This window comes from Prionailurus bengalensis, chromosome B1 (genome assembly GCF_016509475.1).
Source record: "Prionailurus bengalensis isolate Pbe53 chromosome B1, Fcat_Pben_1.1_paternal_pri, whole genome shotgun sequence".
In the NCBI taxonomy this organism is placed as follows: Eukaryota; Metazoa; Chordata; class Mammalia; order Carnivora; family Felidae; genus Prionailurus; species Prionailurus bengalensis.
The window spans coordinates 194,819,417-194,845,273 of NC_057344.1; the positions used below are offsets into that span (position 1 = coordinate 194,819,417).

The 25,857-nt window shown below is 39.6% G+C and overlaps 1 protein-coding gene across 2 annotated transcripts in view; it reads left to right on the forward strand.

The window, feature by feature from the left end:
* The first annotated feature begins 373 nt into the window (after positions 1 to 373).
* Positions 374 to 25,857, forward strand: part of FBXL5 (F-box and leucine rich repeat protein 5) — a 47,181-nt gene continuing 21,697 nt past the window's right edge. The window contains exons 1-7 of one of the 2 annotated variants that reach the window (XM_043572926.1): positions 374 to 508; positions 10,530 to 10,745; positions 14,625 to 14,720; positions 16,882 to 17,068; positions 19,433 to 19,615; positions 21,596 to 21,721; positions 25,202 to 25,350. In XM_043572926.1, the coding sequence (XP_043428861.1) occupies positions 10,611 to 10,745; positions 14,625 to 14,720; positions 16,882 to 17,068; positions 19,433 to 19,615; positions 21,596 to 21,721; positions 25,202 to 25,350 (876 nt within the window). In that variant the 5' untranslated portion in view covers positions 374 to 508; positions 10,530 to 10,610. Of the gene's footprint in view, positions 509 to 545; positions 837 to 10,529; positions 10,746 to 14,624; positions 14,721 to 16,881; positions 17,069 to 19,432; positions 19,616 to 21,595; positions 21,722 to 25,201; positions 25,351 to 25,857 lie in introns of those variants that run through there. The other variant, XM_043572925.1, reaches the window with a different exon arrangement.

Below are 25,857 nucleotides of genomic sequence, written 5' to 3' on the forward strand. Positions count from 1 at the left end.
TCCCCTCTGGCCTGCTGGGGAGGAGATGCCGCCCTGCCCCCAGACCCAGGCTGGGCGCCCGCCCCGAGCGGAGGGGCGGCCGGTGTCCAGTCGGTTCACGCGGCACCGTTTCCCTGTGGGTCCTAAGTTCTTGGAACCCCGGTCCTGGGCCACCCATTAGCCGGGGCCTTTGACCAGCGGGCAGGGAGGTCGAGCCCGCCACCTGGGCATGGCAGGGAGGCAAAGGGCGGCCTAGGAGGGCCCAGTGGCGCCCAGAACAGCCACCCGGGCGAACGGGCGTCACGGCCCGCGGCGCCCAGGCGCAGCTCCCGGCCCGAGCGCGGCCATTGTGCTCGGCGGCCTCGGCCTCAAGGCCTGGTGGGCGTAGCGGCAGCGCTGAGAGGGCCTCCAAGACGACACCCCCTGCCTTCGGATAATGTGTTTTATGTTGCGAAACAACAAATAGGGTAAAGACTTGGGTTTCTCTCCTCAGCAAGCGAAGGAGACAAGCACGAAAAGAACCCAGCAGGTAAGAGAGAGCTCCAGCCGCTACCGCCGCCGCCGCCGCCGCCGCGCGCCTGGTCACGTGGGCCCCGGGGACCGCATGGCGGCGGCCCGCGCGTCCCCGCGTCCCGGCCGGCCGAGTAGGCCGGGCGCGCGCGCCGACGGGGCGGGCGCATGCGCAGGGGGGCGCGCCGCCTCTGCCCCGCGGCGAGGGTGTCTATGGAGAGGCGGCGGCCGCGGCTGCTGAGGCAGAGGCTGAGGCAGTGGCGATGGCGCCCTTCCCCGAAGAAGTGGACGTCTTCACCGCCCCGCACTGGCGGATGAAGCAGCTGGTGGGGCTCTACTGCGACAAGGTAACGGTGTGCGGGGTCTCTTGCTCCGGGCAGCGCGGGCCGCGAGCAGGAGCGGGCCGGTCCCCGGGCGGCCTGGCCTGCGCCGCGCCCGTGGCCCCCGGGGCCGCGCCGCGCGGCTTGCCGCCTGCGCAGCTGTCAGCGCCGCGCTCGCTCCCCCGCACCCTCGGCGGGGAGCCCGCGCCCCCGCCCGGCCGGCGGCCTCGGACGTGCCCTCGGGGCCCGTGGCGCGGCCCCTGCCTGGCTGCGCACCCCTGGCCGGGCGGGCCCGCTGCCTGCGGCCGTGCCGAGCCTCCCGCCCCCGCCCCCTTGGGGAGAGGGGCCCCTCCGCGCCCCACCGACCTTCGGGGACCCCGGGCCGGCCACCTGCGCTGGGCTTCCTGTCCGCCTGGGGCCGGCCGTTTCTGCAGCTGTCCCCCGCCGCCCCCATCGCCGCCGCCCCTCATCCTGCTCCCGGCCGGTTTGGGGGCCCCCGGGTCTGTTTGCAGACGCCACCCACCCATCCATCCTTCGGAACCTCTCGCTCGCTTCCTGGCTCGAGGGGCAGCTTCTCCCAGCCACCCCCCTGCTCATCTTACGCCCCCCGGCCGTTCCCTGGCTTGATTTGGGAGAAACCCCAGGTTTCCTGGTCTAGGATGGGGAGACGCTTCGCTCTTGGTTTAGAGTTCTCTTTCTCCTTGCAACTTTTATTGTCCCGGAGCATTTCTTCGGCGTGGATCGTGTGATACGACCGCTACTCTCTGTTGGAATTCTTAACGTGGGCTCCAGTGAAACGGGCCTCGGAAAAAGTTGGTTTAACTGTGCGAACCTTTTTGGACTCTTGATTGGTGCAGCATTAGCTGAAAAAGCACTTTTCTGGAGATGGCTCAGGGCCTTCTGCTAGGGGTTTTAAAGCAGTATCAAGCGCCCACATTTTTGTCAGTGTCACGTTGGGGGAAAGAAGGGCCACCTATGTCCACATAGGTGCTGGAAACTTCGGGCAGGCCCGTTTTCGTGTAGAAATGAACCAGATGAAAAGCATTTCAACAACTCTTGTTGAAGCCCAGAAGTCAGCTTTTGTGAATTTTCACAACTTCCACAGCACTAAGCAAAAGCCCTGTTGAGGGAAAAGAGGGGTTGTGAGAGCCCAGTGAGGTGGTTGGAGGATGCCCAGAGGGCTCAGGGCGAAGCCACGTTAAAAACCAGCAATTAAAAACGCACTCGCAACCACCCTTTTCCTCCTTCCATTTTGGAAATTAAAAAATAACCCGATTGGGTATAGGCTTAAACAGGACGGGCCAGAACAGTGCTTCTCAACCTTGGTAGCTGATTAGAATCGCCCCCCCCCCCCCCCCCCCCCCCGCCCCAAGGCTGTTAAAAATCCAAATCCAGTGCCCAAAGCACTGAAAATTCGGCAGTGACCCTGGCATCAAGTATGAACAATTTGAAGCTCCCCCGGTGAGTCCAGCTCGCAGTGCAGCCAAGGGTGAGAGCCGTTTACCCCGAAGAAGCGAAAGGAGCGGGTTAAGCCATCCATTAGGCTGCCCGACCCTGAAGTGTTTCAGTTAGATCGCTGCAGCGTTTTTACCTCCTCTGGGCTTTCAACTTAGTTATTCCGACAGTGGTCACGAATTGCAGGAAATTAAAAAAAAAAAAAAAAAAGGTTTGGTTTTTTTTTGTCTTTTTTTTTTTTTTTTACTTTCTCAAAATTGAAAAGGGAAAGTTGGTGAGGACTTCAGGAATATGAGGTCTTCTCTGCAGGTCAGCCTGGAGATGGCTTGAAATGGCTTGAAATTGTTACGGAAATTTTTGCGCACGTGTACACTTTCCCAGCGTGTTTGTGGTTTTCGCCAGGCGGTTGTGACTTTCCCGTGGTAGTTAAGAGTCACAGTTTTATTTAGTTACGTGATAGACTAACCAGCCTTATACTGGTTAAATACATTAAAGTATATACTGGTTATATACATTAAAAAAAAATTTTTTTTTTAATGTTTATTTATTATTTTGACAGAGCGTGAGCAGGGGAGGGGCAGAGAGAGAGGGAGACCCAGAATCCAAAGCGGGCCGGGTCTGAGCTGTCAGCACAGAGCCCGCCGCGGGGCTGGAACTCACAGAGATCATGACCTGAGCCAAAGTCGGATCCTTAACCCACTGAGCCACCCAGGCGTCCCGTATACAGTGTCATTAAAAAAAATTTTTTTTTAAATCCTTATTTATTTTTGACAGAGAGAGAGACAGAGTGCAAGCAGGGAAGGGGCACAGACAGAGGGAGACCCAGAATCTGAAGCAGGCTCCGGGCTCTGAGCCGTTAACACAGAGCCCGACTCAGGGCTTGAACTCACAGACCACAAGATCATGACCTGAGCCAAAGTCAGATGCTTAACCGACTGAGCCATCCAGGCACCCCTTACAGTGCCATTTTAAAAACCAATACTTGGGTATGGGGCGCCTGGGTGGCCCAATCTGTTGAGCACCTGACTCTTGGTTTCAGCTCAGGCCATGATCTCACTGTACATGAGTTGGAGCCCTGTGTCAGGCTTGGGGCTGAAGGCACGGAGCCTGCTTGGGATTCTCTCTCCCTCTCTCCTGCCCCTCCCCCTCCCCTGCTCCACCTCTCTCAGTCTGTCTCTCTCAAGATAAGTAAATTCATTAACAAAAAATACCTGAGTCAAATGAGATTCTTTTCAGTACTTAAATGTTTCCTTTTGCAGTAATTAAGAAAGCATTTTCAACTTGACATAGCATAAGTCAAAATTATCACTAATTCTTAATTAGATGTAGTTAATGAGATTGTTGTAGATATTCATCAAGGAGATTAAAAGTCCGGTTTTCCAAACTGTGGATCAGAGATCAAGGTGATTTAGGGAGAAAAAAACTATAGGAATTCTATATCCAGATTTCTTCTTGATACTAATAGCTAGTGGAAATCTCCTACGATGTCCTTTGGGAGCCAGGGTGGAGAGGTGAGTGTTTTATGATGGCTGAATAATCTTAAAGGACTAATTTAAGAAAAAAAATTTTTTTAAATGTTTATTTTTGAGAGACAGAGACAGAGTGCAAGTGAGGGAGGGGCAGAGAGAGAGGGAGACACAGAATCCGAAGCAGGCTCCAGGCTCTGAGCTGTCAGCACAGAGCCCGATGCGGGGCTCGAACTCACGGGCGGCGAGATCATGACCTGGGCCGAAGTCGGCCGCTTAACCGACTGAGCCACCCAGGTGCCCCTAATTTTTTTTTTTTTTTTATTCATTTATCATCTCAAGTTTTGCCTTCACCATTGTTTGGTGGTAAAGACCACGGATATTCAAATAGCCAGCAGTAAAACTTTACAAAATGAGAACTAGTTTTTGTACTCAAACTAAAAAGGTACAAGATATATTATTTCACTGTATTCTAATGTTGATTCTGAATGCACAGTAATTATAAAAGAAGTCAGTTTTATTTCCAGTATCAAACTTTTCAAGTACAATATACTTTAGAAGCATCTGTGTATTTATTAGCATCAACTCAATCATTTATATACTTAGACTATAGTTTACTTAGAATAACATACTCTGAAGTTATAGGCCATTTTAAATATTGCTGTGTAATACCTAATTTAATTCTTTGCTCTTGGATTTCCTCTTAAATTTATATAAGGTTTCATGGAAAGTTTTTTTCACTGTTATCTGGACAACAGTCCTTTGAAGCAAGTAAAGGAAGGGTTATTCCTGTTTTATAGGTGGGGACTTGTAGGCCTAGATTAGCTAGACCCAGTTCACACGAGCAGTTCGTTACAGATCTAGATGGAAACCCAAGTCAGGATCATGATTTCTTTTCTTTTCTTTTTTTAAATTTAATTGTTTTTAAGTGTGTTTATTTTGACAGAGAGTGAGCTAGCGAACATGAGTTGGGTAGGGGCAGAGACAGAGGGAGAGAGCTTTCCAAACAGACTCCCCACTGAACCCACGAACAATGAGATCATGACCTGAGCTGAGATCGGGAGTTGGAGGCTTAACCAGCTGAGGCACCTAGGTGCCCCAGGATCATGATTTCTATTTATATCATGATTTAATTTGTATGAAACCATAGTAGTTTCTGAAAAATCTTTTTGGGTAACAGTCTGTTATGAAATCTTTTTTGCTAATTCACTCATCTTCCAGATTGGGAGGATTTTAGTGAACGTTTCATTGGATGACATCCTTTTTCCAGTTTACGCCGATTCCTCAGTCTTTCCTCTAGTCCTCAAAATTTAACATTAATTCTGCCAGTCAGTCTGGAGTCTCTACTGTCTGTTGGCCCTGTGTTGTGTCAGTAGCTTGCACTGGTGATATAAGGTGTGATTCCTGTTCTTAAGGAGTTTACTATCTAACATTTGTGCTAAGGTGGAAATCCAGATGTGGTACAGTGGGAGCCAAGGGAAGTATATGGTCCGCTGTGCATTAAAGTTTCAGGAGTGGTCTCAGTCTCTTTGAACTGAGTGCTGAGAACAAAGTAGGTGGTGGTTCTAAGGATGTGCATAATACAGAGATTCCCAGACTTACACATAAGCCAGTTATAAAAGATTCAAGTGGCGGGGGCTTTATGGAGTGCCCAGGTTTTTCAGGTAAGGATATTAAAAGTGCTATTTACTTTATCAATTTATAAACAAAGGACATTTTGTAACTGAAGCCCTAAGAGGGAAATAAACTAATAACTTGAATAGATTATTTTAAAAAATTGGATGTAGCTTTATGAAGAATTTAGTTTCTTTGTTTTTCTCTGCATACCTGTAAAAGCTGTTACTGACTGCTTTGGGGACATTGGTTTATTAGAGGGAATATTGAATTGAGAGCTAGAAAGTGAAGGAAAGGGGAATTTAATGAGTTCCTACTACATGCATACATTATTTCTTTTAATCCTTACAAGAGCCTCGTGATACAGGTATTATCTGTTATTTAAAGATGAGGAAACAGACTTAGTTTAGTAATTTACCCAACCCACTCAACTAGTAACTAGGAGAGACAGAATTTTAATCATAGGATTTTTCCCTCCTTCTGAAGCCCACGTTTTTTTGTATTACCTTATTGATTTTGTTACTTATTACCTGTTGCATGATTTTCTGCAAACATTTCACCTGTGGGCCATAGTTTTTTTCATACAGTTAGTCCATAATATAGTTAAGGTTTTTTTAATTGAGTATAAATCTCCATTGATTGAATCATAGCATTGTCTGGCTGAGTAGATAAAAAGTAAAAATTTATTTGAAGCAATAATGTTTGGGTTTTTATTGTACTATTACACACACACACACACACACACACACACATATATATAAGACTAGAACTTAATCTAGTCTTTAAGTGACACAACTTTTTGAGTCCCTTTGAAGCCAGGTTTTAAGATTTTAGGTTGTAGAGTGTCTGAGACAGAAAGCCAGTTACAAATCCTTTTAAATATGAGAGATACCATGTTACTGGGTTGTTACTATTTGTTGACTATGTGTATCCTGTTCTATATAGGTTTATGGGGTTGAGTTTGCCAGGCATCAAGGTATACAAGTTTATAGGTCATTTAAGAAATTTTATATCCTGTTGTAGCAGTGTTTTTCCTAGTGTGTTCTATAGTCCATTAGTGGGTCATGGAATCAGTTTCATGGGATACAAAAGACTTTAAAAAATGAAATTGAAAAGTATATATTGGAGTACATCACAGGGTAGAGAGGGAAATAATTGTTTCCTGAAATTTGTTTGAAGTGTTTGTGATGTGTGTGTGTGTAGGTTGCACTGTATTTCAGACTAAAGGTCACGGTTAAATGTGTTTGAAAAACACTTCTTTAGAGTAGCATTTCTCAACCACAGCACTGTTGACACTTTGGGCTAGATGGATGATTCTTTCTTGTGACTGTTTAGCTGGATCCCTGGCTTTTTACCCACTAGATGTCAGTAGCACTTCTGCAGTGGTTAACAACCAAAAATGTCCTTGCACATTAGTTCCTGGAGGGTAGAATTGACCTTTGGTGAGAACTATTGCTTTAGAGCAAGGTTCTGACAGTTCACTCTCTTTGTTGGATGTGGAAAGATAGCTTTATGATTGGAACCAATATTCTATGTTGCAGAAAGAACATAAGATTTAGAATCATAGAGGTTTGATCTCTGTTTTGTTGTCTACTAGTTGTATGGTTTTGGGCAAGTTATTTTTTCTGAGCCTCAGGGTTTTCATCTATGAAATGGGAATTATAATACCTACTTTATCTAAAAATACTTACTTTAGGGGCACTTGAGTGGCTCAGTCAGTTAAGTGTCCAGCTCTTGGTTTCGGCTCAGGTCATGATACGATGGTTTGTGGGTTCGAGTCCTGCATTGGGCTCTGTGCTGGCAGCTCTCTTAAAATAAATACGTAAACATTAAACAAACAAACAGCACTTAGTATATAGTGCATCATAGGCCTCAATATGTCCCAGATATTACTAGTTTCTAGGTTTTTTGTCTCAATCAAGTTTGTGTGTTTGAGTAACTTTGCAGAGGCAAGCTAAATTTTAAAAATTCCTATAAGCCGATTTTTTAAAAGTTAAATTGTATGCATTCTGGTTATCTTTTTAGCTGCAAAATTTACGGACTTTAGTACCAGGCTAAAACAATTGCTCATTTCAAGTGGAAATGAAGTGATTTGGGTAGCATAAGGACTTCTAATGATAGTTTTATTTGGGCTAACTATAAAAATAAACAGAAAAACCCAAGCAGGGCTTATTTATATTAATTTTGTGTTCTTTGGATGTATTATTAAATTATAACAAGAGCTCTATGAGGTAGTTAATATTATTAGCCTTAGGTTACAGTTGAAGAAACTGAGGTAGAGAGCCATTTAGTGACTTGTGGCAGAGATGGATTCCTTTCTTTGCAGTCTGGCTCCAGACTCGCACTTGCAGCCACTAAGCTGGATTGACTCTATGAATCACGTAGAGTCCTTTCATGGATCTCATTGGGTTCTCAGTCTGTAGTATGGACCTGGTTTTTATTTTAGCTTGTTGTTAAATCTGAAAGATTTCCTAATAGTCCAGTGAGAATGTATGCAGAATTTCCTGCATGTCTTTTAAGATGTTATTTTCCTTAAGTCATGTGAGGGCATTATTTATTTTTTTTTGCCATGCTTTGGTTTTTGTTTCTTAAAAATTGTATAGCAATAGTGTGTTTTAAGATTTATCTGTTATTTCTAAGACTTATTTTTAATTAAAAAACATTTTTTATGTTTATTCATTTTTGAAAGAGGCAGCACAAGCAGGGGTGGGGCGGAGAGAGAGGGAGACACAGAATCCGAAGCAGGCTCCATCCAGGCTCTGAACTGTCAGCACAGAGCCTGATGTGGGGCTCGGACTCATGAACCGTGAGAGCATGACCTGAGCTGAAGTCGGACACTCAACTGACTGAGCCACCCTGGTGCCCCTATTTTTAATTTTTTTAAATGACCCATGATAGTATTTGCTAAGACTAGCCACTGGTGAATTTTGTTGTGATCTTGTGTAGCATTTCTTAGGATAAAATCAACATTAGTATAACCAGATCTGTTCTGCCTCTTGTTTTTGTGTGACTCAGGAGCTACGAATGGTTTTTACATTTTTAAACAGTTGGAGAAAATCAAAAGAATAATATTTTGACATGTGAAAATTGTATGAGATTCAGATTTCTCCATCCATAAATAAAGTTTTATTGGAACATAGCCACATTCATTCGTATGACTGCTTTAATGCTACAGCAGCTAAATTAAATAGTTGCTACAGAGTATGCCCTGTAGAACCTAAAATATTTATTATCTGGCCCTTACCAGAAAAAGTTTCTCGATAATTTACTTACTTATTGTGGCTACTGTTCCTTATGTTATTTCCCTTCACTAGACTAGAAGCTCCATAAAGGCAGAGATGTCTATTTTGTTCATGATGTTCCTATCTCGAGTACAGGAACAATGCCTAGCTCTTAATAGCTGCCCAGTAACTATTTGAATTGAGTAAAAAAAAAAAAAAAAAAAAAAAAAAAAAAAAAAAAAAAAAGCATGAATTTATAAAAGCGAATGATTAATTTTCAAAATGACTAGAGCTAGCATTTATTAAGCACCAGTTCATTTTAATTTCATAGCTACCATGTGAACTACAGATGTCGTTATTCTCATTTAACATCAAGAAGAAACTAAGACATTGCAAGGAGTAAAGTAACTTAACCCAGGGTTACACATTTAAATAAATGGTAGACGTAGGATCTGATCCGTAGAGACTGTGTTGTGGTTTCCTATAAATGACTTGATACCTAATACACATAAGTTTTACATAAGCTACTTAGTTAATTCTATGTGTAGTGGAATAGTTCTGCTTTAGGTGTTTACCATCTTTTCTGGTGCTTTGTCATAAGCCTACTACTCCTGTTGAGAACAGGCAATTGAGACAGCTTAGGGTCTGCTCCATTTTAGGAATACTGGGTCAGACTTGACCAACCAAGTCTAGGAAGTGTGGTGTCAGTAGCTTCTTCCCCTCCATTCACTGTCTGTGTTTTTAACCTAATCAGGTTTTCCCTCTTAAAATGGACTTTGAAACTAGAGTTGATACAATAGAAAGTAGAGTTAATATGGCAATGGAGGGTTTGTATATTATTTTGAGCTTTAATTTGAATCAGGTTTCTTGATAAGATTATACATTTAAACATGAGAATTTAATTTGCCATTCAGTGTAAAAAATTAAAATTACTTCTGAATAGTTATTTTCTTTGGTTGAATAGTAGAATTAAAGAAAATGACAGTGTATGTATTTCTTTGTTTTGTGACTGATTTGTGCCTTTCCTTCAAGTGCATTTACTTTCTCGTGCCGTGATGTGCTAGGTTTCCACGTTGTACCGTTGCAGTGCCTTTACCTCAGAAAAATACATGATTTCTTATCTGAGCTGCTAAGTGTTTATTCTGTTTTTCTTAAAAAACAAAAACTAGTTCCCCTAAAATCATCTAATTTTTTTTTAAGTTTATTTATTTATTTCGAGGGAGGGAGAGAGCAAACAGGAGCAGGGGAGAGGAGGGGGGAGAGAGAGAGAGAGTCCCAAGCAGGTTCCATGCTGTTAGCGCAGAGCCTGATGCAGGGCTCGATCCCACAAACCAGACTGTGAAATCATGAGCTGACGTCAAGAGTCGGACACTTAACCGACTGAGCCACCCAGGTGCGCCCCTAATAATATTCTGATAGCTCAATATTTTATAATTATTTCTGGAACAGATCAGACTCATCTTGATATTAAAGTTTAAACAAACTATAATAGAGTATTTTTAAACTTTTACATTGTAAAAGTAGTATAATAGCATAAAGAACATTTTGAACAAAGAAAAAAGTACTTATCATATTATCCTAACAACTATTTAAAAATTTCATATAACTTTATGGAGTATCTGTATTTAGTATATGTGTAGAATAACAGAATCTTAGGTTTGGAGGGAGTCTGGTCTAATCCCTTTTATTTAAAGAAACTATGTGATTTTTTGGCTTATGAATCAGTTTCCTGTATCATCAAGCTCTTCAGAATGCAGACCATTTTCTTTCTGACCCTAGTGTACTTTTTATTATACCATTATAATTTGTCAATTTATGAATTTCCTTTATGTGTACTTGAACAAATAAGTGTAAGGGAGGTATTTTGCTGTGTACAAAACTGAATAGGAGTGTATTTGAATATTTTTTATTGGTGTGTATTTACATATATTTATTATGCCTTTCTTTTTAAAATGTTTCTTCAGCTTTCTAAAACGAACTTTTCCAACAACAATGATTTCCGTGCTCTTCTGCAGTCTTTGTATGCTACTTTTAAGGAGTTCAAAATGCATGAGCAGATCGAAAATGAATACATTATCGGTTTGCTTCAACAACGCAGCCAGACCATTTATAATGTACATTCTGACAATAAACTCTCTGAGATGCTTAGCCTCTTTGAAAAGGGACTGAAGAATGTTAAGGTGAGTTGCAAAAATGAGTATTTAACTGTCAAAACTTGTGTCCTTACTAGTATGTCATTAGCAAAACCTATTAGCATTTTATAGTAAATGATGTTATGTTACAGAAAAAAAATATTCTCACACTGTTAAAGACAGTAAGGAAGACTTTATTCAAGGGATTCCTTCATTGGGGTTTTGCAGTAGGGGAGAGAGATTCGGCTCAACTGTGAATAGGATATCTAAGGATTTATAGCCAAGGAACAGAGCAGGGGTCAGGAAAATTTCTAAGAAGAAACATCAAGGCTAGACTGACTCAAGAGGATTTTTGCTGAAGGCAGATCAGGGTGGTGAGATATTGAGGGTGGATAGATACTGACTATGATCAATGTCAAGGGTAGAGGGATTTTTGCTAAACTGATTCAGAATGACTTTTGCTAAAACTAGACTAAGTGAGCCAAGGACAGAGCTCAGGGTTGAGGCCTAGTTGAGAAGAGGGCTCAAAGGAGCCTGAGTCTATCAGGTTGACGAGAATCTTTGTTAGTTACCTCTTTATTACTGTATATAAAATTTATAGTGAATGCCACTCCACAGGTCTTAAAGTTTTTGTACGTTGAAATTTTAATTACCACAAAATTTTTACTTTCTGGTAACATTTGCTCAACTCTTAGAAGAAAGCTATAATGAATGCAGTTACTGGTGACTAAAGGTGAGATTGTTACTACAATGAAGGAATACTTTTAAAAAAATTTTATTAAAAATTATTAATTTATAAAAATTTATTTATAAATTTTTATTTAAAATTTTATTTAAAAATTGAATGTTAGCTATAACATTTACTATATTCCCTTTTTCCATATTTTAGGGTGCAGGGATGGTTACACGGGACAATTTTTAATTGACATAAAATTAGACCTATTTGAGTATAGTTTAGGATAATGATATAGAAAGATTTTCCTTTTACTTGTATTTGCATATTGTGGAAATGTGAAGTTTTATCTTTTATCTCCCTCTGGCTTGGTGAAGCATAGATTTAAGTTGCAACTCTGTCAAACAACCACACACCTTTCACTTACAGACTTGCGTTCTAGAAAGACTGTTGTGCAGCAGGGAGGAGGATGGGTTGAAGGGAAAGAAAAGACTGAAGTAGAAAGACCAAGACCATTCTAAAAAATACTGTAGTAGTGTCTAGAAGAAGACACTGTAACTCCTTGGTGGAGAGGTGGGTGATGGGGTGAGGGTGGGGTACTGGGTAGTGATGGAAGGGAGATTTACTTTTTATTGAATACTCTTGTACTCTTTCAATTTTATGTCATGTTCATGTATTACTTGTTCAATAAAATGATTACGATCTGAACTAAAGTAGTGACTAGAGGAGATAGAGGGAAGAAGACAGACCTGAGAATTATGTAGGACATAAAATTGATAGAATGTAGTGCTTACATACAAAGGAAAAGGGAAAGGAGAAGGAGAAAGAAGTAAGAATGAGAATTGAGTCTGACTTTATAGGGAATATAGAAGAGGCTTGGGGAATAAAAAGATCCATTTTGGACACGTTGGGTTTTAACTGCTTTTGCAGTGCAGGTGGGCACTTATTAATAGGAAGAGGTATAGATGGGATTTGGGGACAGAAGAGTAATTTGATTTAGATAAGCAAATTTGATCATTATTAGCATGTGAAGTGGAAATGGAAGCCACTTGGGCATGCTTAGGGAAAATGTGTAAAATCTTTAGAGATTAGGACATTGGATGGAATATTGGGAAGCATTTGAATAAATTAGTACAAAAAGGAGGAGACTACAAAACACTCATCAGGAATAAAATATTCCCACATTTTATTATTTAGATTTTAAATTTTAATTAATTATTTTTTTAATTTTAGAGAGAGAGTGTGTGTGTGTGAGCAGGGGAGAGGGGCAGGGGGAGACAGAGAGAGAGAGAGAGAGGGAGAGTATGTTTTAAGCAAGCTCCAAGCTCAGCATGGAGCCCCTGACACAGGGCTCAAACCTGTAACCCTGGGATCATGATCTGAGCTGAAATCAAGAGTTGGCCTCTCAACCTGAGTCACCTGGGAGCCCCTATTCCCACATATATACAGTTTCATTTAAAAAAAAAAATTTTTAATGTTTTTATTTATTTTTGAGACAAAGACAGAGCATGAGCAGGGGAGGGGCAGAGAGAGAGAGGGAGACACAGAATCTGAAGCAGGCTCCAGGCTCTGAGCCGTTAGCACAGAGCCCGACGCAGGGCTTGAACTCACGGACCGTGAGATCATGACCTGAGCTGAAGTCGGACGCCCAACCGACTGAGCCACCCAGGCACCCCTAAGCGTTTATTTGTTTTTGAGAGAGAGAGAGAGAGAGAGACGCAGAGCATGAGCAGGGTAGGGGCAGAGAGAGAGACACACACAGAATCTGAAGCAGGCTTCAGGCTCTGAGCGGTCAGCACAAAGCCTGATACGGGGCTCGAACCCACGAGCTGTGAGATCATGACCTGAGCCAAAGTCAGACGCTTAACCGACTGAGCTACCCAGGTACCCCTGTAAAATTCTGCATGTTTTAAGTTGATAGGGCTGATGTAGAAGTGTTAGATGTTACAGGGAGATGAGATCTGAATTCATGTGAGAAAGAACTTTTTAGCTGTTGTCCAGAATTAGAGTGATTTACTAAACAATGTTGGGAGCCCCTTACCCTTAGAAGTACGTTGATAACCTGACTTTTTGAAGTAGATATGGTCTTCCGTCAGCATAACATAACAGGTGTTGTAGATCGTGTAGTGGAGGGTGCCCCAGATGAGTTTGAAGGAACTCTGGTGATATAGTCCAGTAGACTCTTATGAACTGCTCAGACATAGATTAGGAAAAGAAACATAGAGATTATATAAATGTAGACATTAGAAGTCAATAGAAGTTTTGAGCAAATACTTGCTATTTTTAGACTTTATGACATTTTAAAGTTTTGTTTTTTTATTTAAAAAAAATTTTTTTTAACATTTATTCATTTTTGAAAGACAGAGAGAGACAGAGTGGGAATGGGGAAGGGGCAGAGAGGTAGCGAGACACAGAATTCAAAGCAGGCCCCAGGCTCGAAACAGGCTCCAGGCTCCAAGCTGTCAGCATGGAGCCCGATGCAGGGCTTGAACTCACAGACCACAAGATCATGACCTGAACCGAAGTCAGCTGCCCAACCGCCTGAGCCACCCAGGTGCCCCATAAAATTTTGTTTTTTTAATGTTTATTTTTTTTGAAGGAAGAGAGAGACAAAGCGTGAGGGGGTGGGCGGGGGCAGAGAGAGAGGGAGACACAGAATCCAAAGCAGGCTCTGGGCTCTGAGCTATCAGCACAGAGCCCGACCTGGGGCTCAAACCCATGAACCATGAGATCATGACCTGTGCTGAAGTTGGAGGCTTAACCAACTAAGCCACCCAGGCGGCCCAACTTCATGACATTTTAAAGAAGTATAAGATCACATTACTAATAATCCAAGGTTCCTTTGCAAGATAATTTAAAGACATCTTTTTTTTTAAATTTTGGATGTTTATTTTTTGAGAGAAAGAGACTGAGCATGAGTGGGGGAGGGGCAGAGAGAAAGGGAGACACAGAATCTGAAGCAGACTCCAGACTCTGAGCTGTCAGCACAGAGCCTGATACGGGGCTCAAACTCACGGAACGCGAGATCACGGCCTGAACCAAAGTTGGATGCTTAACCACCTGAGCCACCCAGGTGCCTGCCCCTTTAAGGGTATCTTTAATGCTTTGAAAAGTACAGAGACCACTTTGCTATTTGTCAGTCTGTTCTTTTTCCTGAGGTTTTATGTTGCATTTTAAACTGATTTCCTAGGATCAGTACAGTGTAAATAATGAAGCAAAACTTTTATAGGATGTAATTTTTTTTATGTTTCTAGAATGAATGTGAGCAGTTAAATTATGCAAAACAGCTGAAAGAGAGATTGGAGGCTTTTACAAGAGATTTTCTTCCTCACATGAAAGAGGAGGAGGAGGTAAGCATAATTTTTTCTCCCTTGTAAATTTGATTTATGAAATTTTTAAGATGTTATTTTGCCTTTCATTCTTAAAAATAATGCACAGGAAGATAAGCCTCCAGTTCATTTTAGGAAAGGAAGAAAACCCCAAGGAAAACATTAATTTTGTTCCCTTGGTTGCTTTTCATTGAATCCTTTATGTATGTATGTATGTATGCATATATGTATGTATGTTTAGTTTTGAGAGAGAGAGAGTGCAAGCAGGAGAGGGGCAGAGAGAGAGCAAGACACAGAATCCGAAGCAGGCTCCAGGCTCTGAGCTGTTGAGCATGGAGCCTGATGCGGGACTTGAACTCACGAACTGTGAGATCATGACCTAATTCGAAGTCAAATGCTTCACTGACTGAGCCACCCAGGTGCCCCCTACTCTACACCTTTAAAATTTTTTTTTAATGTTTATTTTTGGGAGAGAGAGAGAGAGAGACAGACAGACAGACACAGACAGAATCCCAAGCAGGCTCCAGGCTCTTGAGCTGTCAGCACAGAGCCCAACTTGGAGCTTGAACTAGTGAACTGAGCCACCACCCAGGTGTCCCTCATTGAATCCATTATTTAATTCAATTAGTCAATTAATATTTATTTTCTTACTATGTAGATGGCATTGTATTGAATGTTAGTAGCTTTTTATGTTACCTTAATGTCTTCATAGAACCTTTAGGGGATTCTTTAAACTTTTTTAATGTTTTGTGTATTTTCATGCTAAGTTTAAAGAATTTTTACTGATCTTTTTTTTGTAGTACATTTTGGTAATCAAATGGTAGTGTTAAACTTACCAATTTTATTCCTACTACACACATACTGGGTTATCACTGAGTGGATGAGCAAAACATTATTCCATTCTCTTTTTTCTCTAAAGTGGGGTGAATATCAGGATTAGGGTAAGGAATAGAAAAATAAATAATTTTGAGGAGCTGGATTCTTGTTTCATTGCAAATTAGTTACTGTGGTCATTCTCACTTATGGCTTCACCTTATAATCAGATCTATGTTTAAAAAAAATAAAATAAAACTACTTTTCAGCTCTCTCCGGACTAATTAAATCAGGTGAGAGATTCTGGCCTGGATATATTGAAAAGTCCCCAAGTCATTGTGACGAAACCACCACTGAAGCCACTGAGTTACTAGAATTGTGTTTCTTAACCTGTGATGTACATCAAAATGATTGCCCCCTTCCCGCCCTAAAAAACAAAAGCCTTGTCTTCACTTCTTCAAGATTCTAATTCTGTAAATTGGGGGTTGGGACTAAGCATCTGTTTCGAAGAAGAAATATAGATAGTTCAAGGTCTCAGTAGACCTCTGAGTTTTATGGTTCTTAGTACACTGGGTACCTTTCTCATGATTTAGAGGCCCTGTTGAGGTAGAGTTCAGTTACTGAGGTATCAGAAGGCAGTTAATGGATCTAAGTGTCTAACCATATGAGACTGATAAGAGTGTTTGTACAGAAAACCTTCTGCTTTTGACGCTTTTAAATTCCATGGGATTTATTAGAGAAGCTGTAGAAAGAAGGGTCTTCTGGTGATACTCTTTACACACTTTTTTGGCTAACCTAATTTGGTGGCAACAAGTAAAATTTTTATTTTTTTGAAATACGAGGTCATAATACTACACTCGAGCCATTAATAATTTAAAAGGTATAGGGACGCCTGGGTGGCTCAGTCGGTTAAGCCTTTGACTTCGGCTCAGGTCGTGATCTTGAGGTTCACTAGTTCAAGGTCTTCATCGGGCTCTGTGCTGACAACTCAGAACCTGGAGTCTGCTTCGGATTCTGTGTCTCCCTCTCTCTCTCTGTTCCTCCCCTGCTCATACTCTATCTTTCAAAAATAAACATTAAAAAAAAAATCTATACATAGGAATCTCTGGGGCACCTGGGTGGCTCTGTCGGTTGAGTGTCCGACTTCCACTTAGGTCGTGATCTCCTGGTTCACAGGTGCGAGCCCCAAATTGGGCTCTGTGCTGGCAGCTCAGAGCCTGGAGCCTGCTTTTGATCTGTGTCTCTCTCTCTCTGCCCCTCCCCCGCTTGCATTCTGTCTCTCTTAAAACTAAATAAACATTAAAAAAAAGGTGTAGAGTAAACAGAACTAGTTAGGCATATTTACTTATGAATATTTTGTTTTATTTAGGTTTTTCAGCCAATGTTAATGGAATATTTTACCTATGAAGAGCTTAAGGATATTAAGAAGAAAGTGATTGCACAGCACTGTTCTCAGAAGGACACTGCGGAACTCCTTAGAGGTCTTAGCCTGTGGAATCAAGCTGAGGAGCGACAGAAGTTTTTTAAATATTCTGTGGATGAAAAGTCAGATAAAGGTGAGATTCGTACGTTTATTTTTTTATTTTGTTTTAAGTAGACTCCGCACCTAATGTGGGACTTACGACCCTGAGATTAAGAGTTGCATGCTCTACTGACTGAGCCAGCCAGGTGCCCCTGAGATTCCTATGTTTAGATAATGAATGATTTAGTTTTGAGGCCATCTGTGTCTTGTTGATAATGAGCTTTAGATTTTGTTTGAGGAATAAATTTAAACCATTTATTTACAAGGGTACATTTAATTGAAGACTAGTTTCTAAGAATTTGATGTTATGATAATTTAGCATCGGCGGCGGGGGGTGGGGGGGTGGGGGGGGCACCTGGGTGGCTCAGTCCGTTAAGCATCTGACTTCAGCTCAGGTCATGATCTCACTGTTTGTGGGTTTGAGCCCCGCATCGGGCTCTGTTGACAGCTCAGAGCCTGGAGTCTGCTTGGGATTCTGTGTCTCCCTCTCTCTCTGCCCCTCCCCTGCTCGTGCTCTGGCCCTCTTTCTCTGAAAAATAAATAAAAATTAAAAAAAAAAAATCCCATATATTTGGGCCACAAGCAATATAATATAGTGTTTCTTAAAGGAACTCATGTAGTAGTAGTAATAATTATTATTTTGGCCAATCAAAATTATTGAAAGCTACCATATACAGAGCACTTTTGCAGTATCATCCAACTTTCTGAGCTCCATTGACCATAGTGGCTGATTTTATCCTTCCTTGTTTTTCTCATCATTTTTAAAAAAAAAAAAATGTTTTAAGGTTTATTTTTGAGAGAGTGTGTGTGCATGTGGGAGGGGTGGAGGAAGAGAGAGAGAATCTCAGGCTGACAGCGTGGGGCCTGATATGGGGCTCGATCTCATGAGTGAGATCATGATCTGAGCCAAAATGAAGCATTGCACAATTAACTGACTGAACCACTCAGGGCCCCTCCATCAGATTTTAAAATCAGTTGTGCTTATAGTTTTATTTCCATCCTTTTCCATGTGTCATTGTCTTAACGTATATCCAGTAATACAAACAGGAGTGAGAATGAGAGGTATTGTTTTTCTGTGTACAGTTACTTTGAGAAAACAAATGACAAATGCAAGTAAAATATGTTTGCCTTTTTTATTCATAGACTATTTCCTCATTTTTCTTAAAGATCTTTGATAGCTTTGCCTTTTAAAACCTCATTGAGGAAAATTGGCATCCTCAGGCTAGTAAAAATTTCTTCTGTTTCTACATGGGCAATAGCAATGACATTCCTTTAAAATTGCTTAAAATTCTTTGAAATTGGTCCTTTTCTCTTTATTTAACAAAGTAGGTGAGATGCATGTTGAAACAAAAATGTTTTTATAGGTGAACCTATAATTAAACCCATAAAACTTGGGTGCTGCACTTTGAAATGCAGCTTGGGCCTTAGACACCAAGCCAAGACCTGTTGTGTCTAGTTTAATTGTAATTACAACATGGGGTTTAAAAGCATCACACTTATTACGTTTAATTTTCCCACTCCTTCAAAGCAAATTATAGCTGTATTATGATTAAATATTTGCCATTTGAAAAGGGTTAGGTTAAAATAATTTGATCATAGCATTTCTGTATTTAAGTTGCTTTTTGAGGGCAAATCAGATGTACAAAGTACCTCAAATTCTTTGTAATCCTTTAATGATGAATCTTTTGTATTCTGTATTCTTTATTGTAGCGCCTCATTTGCATTTTTAAAAAAATTACTGAAGTAATTCTTTATGGGAAATTGGACATTCAGTGACTATTTTTTATAATAGTTGCTGACAAAAGATTCCTGATAAATGTATACCAGCATTAGAAATGTTTACGTTTTCTCAACTGGCTCACAAACAGTAGGTTAGCCGTGGTTATAGAAGTTAGATTTCACAGGCATCTTGTATCAAATGTGAAAATCAGAGAGGGAACACAAGGAAAATACTGACATAATCCTAATAGATGAGTGGAACGTGTTGTGAGATTTGTGTGTGTCATTAAAAATGCCTTGGAGAGCTCATCATCTGGCTGACTCTATACTGGAAGCTGTAAAACCTGCTGGGTTCCTTTTTCAAATGATGCTTCTTATGCTACAAAGTGAGTATTGTTTTTTCTGTGATGCCTTTGTAAGAGGAAGTCAATTCTGTGTTCATGATTGTAGCTCCCACTGATGAAGTATGATTTGGGCCATGATAGTTTAACCCTACGGGTTCTTAACAAGTTGAACATCCCCATGTTACCACTAATCCATGTTATTTCCTTTCCACATCTTGCAAGCAGGAAGGAGTGGACTTTAGGCACTGAACTTTATTTATAGAAATGTGATTGTAACTTCTTACTGCATTTGCCCTTACAGCCTTTAATGTTCAAGTTTTTCTTTTTTATTTCAGAAGCGGAAGTGTCAGAGCAATCCACAGGTATAACCCATCTTCCTCCTGAGGTAATGCTGTCAATTTTCAGTTATCTTAATCCTCAAGAATTATGTCGATGCAGTCAAGTAAGCACTAAATGGTCTCAGCTCGCAAAAACTGGATCGCTTTGGAAACATCTTTACCCTGTTCATTGGGCTAGAGGTAGGTAAATGTGACTTTTAGCTTGTTTAAAAAATAATTTCAATCCGTTTTTTTCAAATGATTATTCATAGATGTTAATAAGCAAGGTCAGGAAGGGAAATTCTGAGAGGTTGACCAAAAAGTAGATTCCATAGTTAGATCACGTGTTCTTTGTATACTACTTTTGAAAAACTAGCAGTGCTCAAGTATCCGTGAGTGATTTATGTGATGCGTGCAATTTCTTCTAAAATAATTAGGAAAAAACAGGGGAGAGGTTGCTAAATAATTGGTAAAATGTTGATAATTGTTGAAGATAGGTGATGAGTTCATGAATATTCGTTATGCTACTTTTTAAATGCTGCTTCCTCCTACTTTTGAGTGTGTTCAGAGTTAGAAATGAAATTAATGCATTGTCAGAACAGCTTTAAATAGATTCAGTATTTTAAAAATAATAGAATAAATTCTATAAAATTTAAAGATGAGGCACCATTATGGCTGCCTTGGCAGTGGCTCAAAGTAACTGAATCTGTTTTTGTCTTTAGCATGTTTTTGTTGTGATTGGTAATGCCTCATTCTACAAATCACAATTTCATATTTAATTCACTGCGGTAAGTTACTTTGACGTGTGAACAATTAAAGAAAATTTCCTTTTCATGAGCATTTAATGCAGTCGTGGAGTAAATGCAAGTAATATGGCATACATTTTTCTGTCATTGAATTAAAACAGTTTCATCTAAGTGACTCTTTTAACCTCAAATTTATGTAAAAGTTTTTTGTTTTTTATAATTTATGACTTGGACGTGGAAATATGTGTTTCTCTTATAATTAAGTTACAAATTGAATTTAAAAAGTTTTATTTTTTTATTAATGTATAGCATGTTTAAAATAGCTGTTGTTAGATATTTATTTTTTGAGTAAAGCTATTTGAAGTATTGTGTAGACAAATGATTAGAATTAATATTTTGATGTGGAATAATTTTTTCTATTAGTTGTAGGAAAATGAAATATTAAGTGAAAAGTCAAGGCAAATATGGATATATTTAATGCTTTTTGTTTAGTTATATTTTTAACTGTTAACTAATTTGAATTAAAAGATAATTAGGTACTATTTGATATAAAGATCAAATGTGAAAATGCTGTGCAAGACTTCTGTGGTGTTCATCAGATCTTAAATATGCTTTTTTTTTTTTTTAATATGTTTAAACAAAAAGTTTCAATAAAAATGTTTGTTTATTTATTTATGGTGTTTGTTTCCAATGGTTCTCAATCAGAATTTATTTTACCACCTTCCAGGGGTCATGTTGAAATGTCTATGGAAACATTTTTGTTTGTTTTTATTTTGGGAGATTATACTGGCCTCCAGTGAGTAGAGGCCAGGGTTTTCTGCTAAATTCCCTCCAGTGCACAACAAAGATTACCCAAGTGCAGAATGTCAATAGTGTTGAGATTGAGAAACCATACTTTAGATATAATGTTAAAAGTTCAGTAAGTTAATTCTGCATTGTCTCTCACTTCACAATCATATAATTTAATCGCAGTGTATTCTCCAGGGTCTTTAAATTTATGGTTTAGCTTTCCCTTAATCTTTCCCCTTCGACTTTATGTTCCTACCTGTTGCTGAATGAACTGCCGACTATTCACTACTGAGCAGAAAGTCTGTGCTTGCTTTTATTAGCTGTCATCATTTGGAGGGTACTGGTGCCAGTGTGAAGTCACAGTAGGGGAAAAAGGTTAAGTTCTTTTCGATGATTTCTAAAATTGCATGTAAGATTGTTGATGGTTATTTTTCATAATTCTTTTTAGTATGTCCGAAATTGATCCTTTGTGTACTATTTACGTGTAATATTTTAACCATGATTGAATATTTCTAACAATAGGTGGCCCATTGCCTAGAACTCAAGTATTTTCTGTGTGCAGAGATTTTTATTGGAAATAGATGATTTTTTGGGCAGCGGTAGCCAGTGCGATCTTACTTTGTTTTCTTACTTATTTGTGGAGTAGGTGACTGGTATAGTGGTCCAGCAGCTGAACTTGATACCGAACCTGACGAGGAATGGGTGAAAAACAGAAAAGATGAAAGTCGTGCTTTTCAGGAGTGGGATGAGGACGCTGATGTAGATGAGTCTGGTAAGCCACGTTGGGAGTTCATGTTAGTCCATGCGACTCTGGTAATTCGTACTATATCCAGCAGTTATGAATTTACAGACTACTAGGTGTTAAGGTTTACGCATTTTCTAAAGAAACATTTACATGTTTTCTAAAGAAACTCGTGTTTTTAAGTCTACTACTTTGTAAGATTTGAAAGAATAATAAGCAGATTTAAAGTTTATTCTGTTTGAAGTAATTGTTAAGTGTGTGTAGAGGTTTTTTTATATTTAAATACTTAAAAAAATTAAAGACTGTTCTCCTTTTTGAAGTAACGTACATCCATTATTGCACTTTGCAGTTTACAATGTGATTTTTAGGACCATTTCATTTGACCAGTTCAGCAGTATTTATTGAGTCCTCTGTGGCCTAGAGGAAGGAGTGTGAAGCTGTTGAACCTGTTTCTTCATTTGTAAACAGTCCTACCACTTGCCTTACAAGGTTGTTGTGGAATTAGGAAGTAATATATATACATGAAAATCCTCTGTAAATGGCGAAGGATTGTAAAAACTAGGGTAGCCATTCTTTAAGCACTGTGGGAGAACTCAAGCGTGACTAAGGTTATCCTTACTGTTAAAGAACTCATATGGAAGAGAATTTGGAATACGTAATCCTTAATTCAAGGTATTTAGTAAAAAATGGCATAATAGAGGTGCAGAAAGATGCTATTTGGGAGTATGGGGGAGGAAGATAATAAATACTGTCTTAGGTACTATTCTAGGAAATAATTGCTAAAACTTGATGAAATAGTAAAAAAAAAAGGGGGACAAGACACTAATACTTCGTAAAACTGAAACTTTAGGGAATTTTTATTCTAAATTGCTCACTTAAAAAATAGTAAGCTGGTCTGGCAAAAAAACTAAACATATAGAAAGTGAGGACTAAAAGCATATAAAGATTATTTCAGTAGCAAGTTTACTTGTCTGAAGTGAAGTCACCACATTTTACATCGTTTTGAATGTTTATGTGTTACAGTTTTGAACATTTAGAGGGTGCTACGTAAGGAAGAGATATTTGCCAGTTAGATTTGGTGATGTGCTTACCTTGTGACAAGAGAACCCTCTTGAACATGAGGTTAATAGTGAACAAAATAGGAAAAAAAAATCCTTGGGCTTAAAATTTGAAGAGGAGAGATAAACAGTAAATGCAGGCAAAATATATATGCCATATTGGATAGGATCTAGTGCTGTGGAGAAAAAAAAAAAAGGAAAGGGTGCCAGAAAGAGAGGAAAGAAGTTACAATTTTAAATAGGGTGATTAGTTAAGGTCCTCTGAAAAATTTGAGCAAAACCCATGAGTTTTAAAAGTCTTTACCAAATTTAGTGTATTTGTGTCCACACTTGATAGCCAAAGACCATGCTTATCCATAAGCATTCATACTGAAAGGGAAAGGTTAAGGCTGTAATGATTGAGCCTTAAGGTAATATATTCAGCTGTTTGGTGTATCTGATAGTAAACTACTCACTGTGCTTTATGTTCGTGCTTTTTAAGTTTAGTTGTCTTTACTAGTCTTGCAGAAAGATACTGTTCTTCATAGGATGTTTTAATTTATTTTTTTGATTTCACAGTAAATAATACAGATTTAGATAGGACTACAGAATCAAAAGACTGACTTGGGAATAAAATTATACCAGAATAAATAGAGTGCGCTGAAAGTCATTTTTTTTTAATTTAAAGTTTTCATTTATTTATTTTGAGAGCTGGGGAGGGTCAGAGAGAGGGAGGGAGCGAATCCCAAGCAGGCTTCACACTGCCAGTGTGGAGCCGGTTGCGGGGCTTGAACTCATGAACCGTGAGATCGTGACCCAAGCTGAAATCTAGAGTTGGACACTTAACTGAGCCACCCAGGCACCCTGCTAAAAGTAATTCTTATCTCTGTACTTTACACATATGTCTGGCTAAACAAGGAATTTAGGGTAAATATGTAAACAGTCACACGTTGAGAATTATTATGCTCTGTCTCCCAAAAATAAATAAATGTTAAAAAAAAAAACTTAAAAATATGAGATTTGGGAGCACCTGGGGGGGGCTCAGTTGAACATCTGACTCTTAATTTTGGCTCAGGTCATGATCCCAGGGTCATGGGATTGAGCCTCGAGTGGGACTCATTGCTCACTGGGCAAGGAGCCTGCTTAAGATTTTCTCTCTCCCTCTCCCGTGTTTGTGTGCTTGCAGTTTCTCTCTCTCTCAAAAAAGAAATGAGACTTTAACTTACTCTGTTAAACTGTTTTATGTTTCGAGACATTCAGGCTAGGTCTTTGGTAAACATAATAATAATAGGATCCTGAGAAAGGTGATACAGGTATTCATTCTTTTTAGTGTAGTTAGTGTGTGTTTTTCCCCTTACATCAAATTGGAATTTGTAGTGTTTTTGTTGTGCTGGTTGTTATAGACCTGCATTTCATTGTTAAGTATCCAAGCTCTATAGAAGTGATTAAGCAAACATCGGAGCGTGCCTGGGTGGCTCAGTCAGTTGAGCACCGAACTCTTCATTTTGGCTCAGGTTGTGATCCCAGGGTTGTGGGATTGAACCCTGCGTTTGGCTCCGAGCTGTCAGCGCCTCCTCTCATTCCTTCTCCTCCTTTCTGTCAAAATAAATAAATAAACTGAAAAAAAAGAAAGTTATTAAGCAAAAACCAAATGCTGTGCTTAATTTTAACTTCTTAAAAAATTCTAAGGCACTTTACTTTTGCTTGATTCATTATGACCAGGCTCACTTAATTTTTGTGGTTTTAAATTTGTTTTTGAGAGGTGGGGGGAAAGAGAGAGAGAGAGAGAGAGAGAGCGCAAGAGCAAGCAAGCAGGGGAGGGGCAGAGAGAGAGGGAGAAAGAGAATCCCAAGCAGGCTCATTGCCTAGTGTGGGAGCCAGAGATAGGGCTGGATCTCACGACGGTGAGATCATGATCTGAGCCAAAATTAAGAGTCAGGCACTTAACCGACTGAGCCACCCAGGCGTCCCATGCTCACTTGATTATTTTAAGTTTCTTCTAACTCTTTGTTCCTTCTATTTTACTAAAAGAACAAATGATACTTTTTATTATGGATCATTTTTCTTTTGATATCCTATATTTTCTTGAAGAGCTTCTATTCTTTTAAATATTCAGTTTTTTTCCCCCCAAAACTTTTTAAAGTGCCTGAAACTGGAGTATTTTTTTCTTTCTCTCTGCTGTACCAACTTTGATATGGAAATCGCTTTCAACTTTGAAGCAAATGAGAAAAAGTCTTCCTTTCGTTCTCATTGTAAACCTTTTTTTTTTTTTTCCTTTTGTCTCTTTTTAATGTCAGACTTGTTAAATACTAAGTTCTGGCGAGTGAGACCTTGTCCATTTAATTTGCTTTGCATACATAAGGGAGTTTAAGAATGGCAAAAAGAATTTCATATGTAATAAGTTGGTAATTCCTTGAGCAGCCTAATTATCACTAGTGTATCAAATTCTTAGATTTTTAAATTCATTTTACAGAGGAGTCTGCCGAAGAATCGATTGCTATCAGCATTGCACAAATGGAAAAACGTTTACTTCACGGCTTAATTCACGATGTTCTACCATATGTTGGTACTTCAGTAAAAACTATAGTATTAGCATACAGCTCTGCAGTTTCCAGCAAGATGGTATGTATAAATTGGCACTAGTTTGGGTATTAAGAAAAAGTAGCAGTGATCTACATTTGGTTTACTTATTTCTGAATTTAATTAAGGGGAGAAAAAGAAAAAAACCCACCCTTTTACCCAGGAGAGTGCTCTCCCATGGGTAGGCATACACTGCTGACTTTCATGTTATTTCATGTCAGTTTTCATAGTATCTTTATATGTAGATAACTGTACACATTACAGGAAGGAAACCAAGACTAGGAGAGGTTAAATAATTTATTCAGTTTCACAGATACTAAGTGAGAAAGCCCAGTTTTATATGATTCTTTATATGTAAGGCATGGTAAAATGGGCAAGTGAGATTAAATCACTGTTTTAAAAGTCTGCATCAGAATATCCTTGGGTATTCCTTAAATATAAATTTCCTGGGTCTAGTATTATGGTTACTAAAACAGATTCTTGAGAGTTTGAGCCCAGAATATATATTTGTAGTGCAGTATCCAAATAATTTTTACATGCACAAAAGCT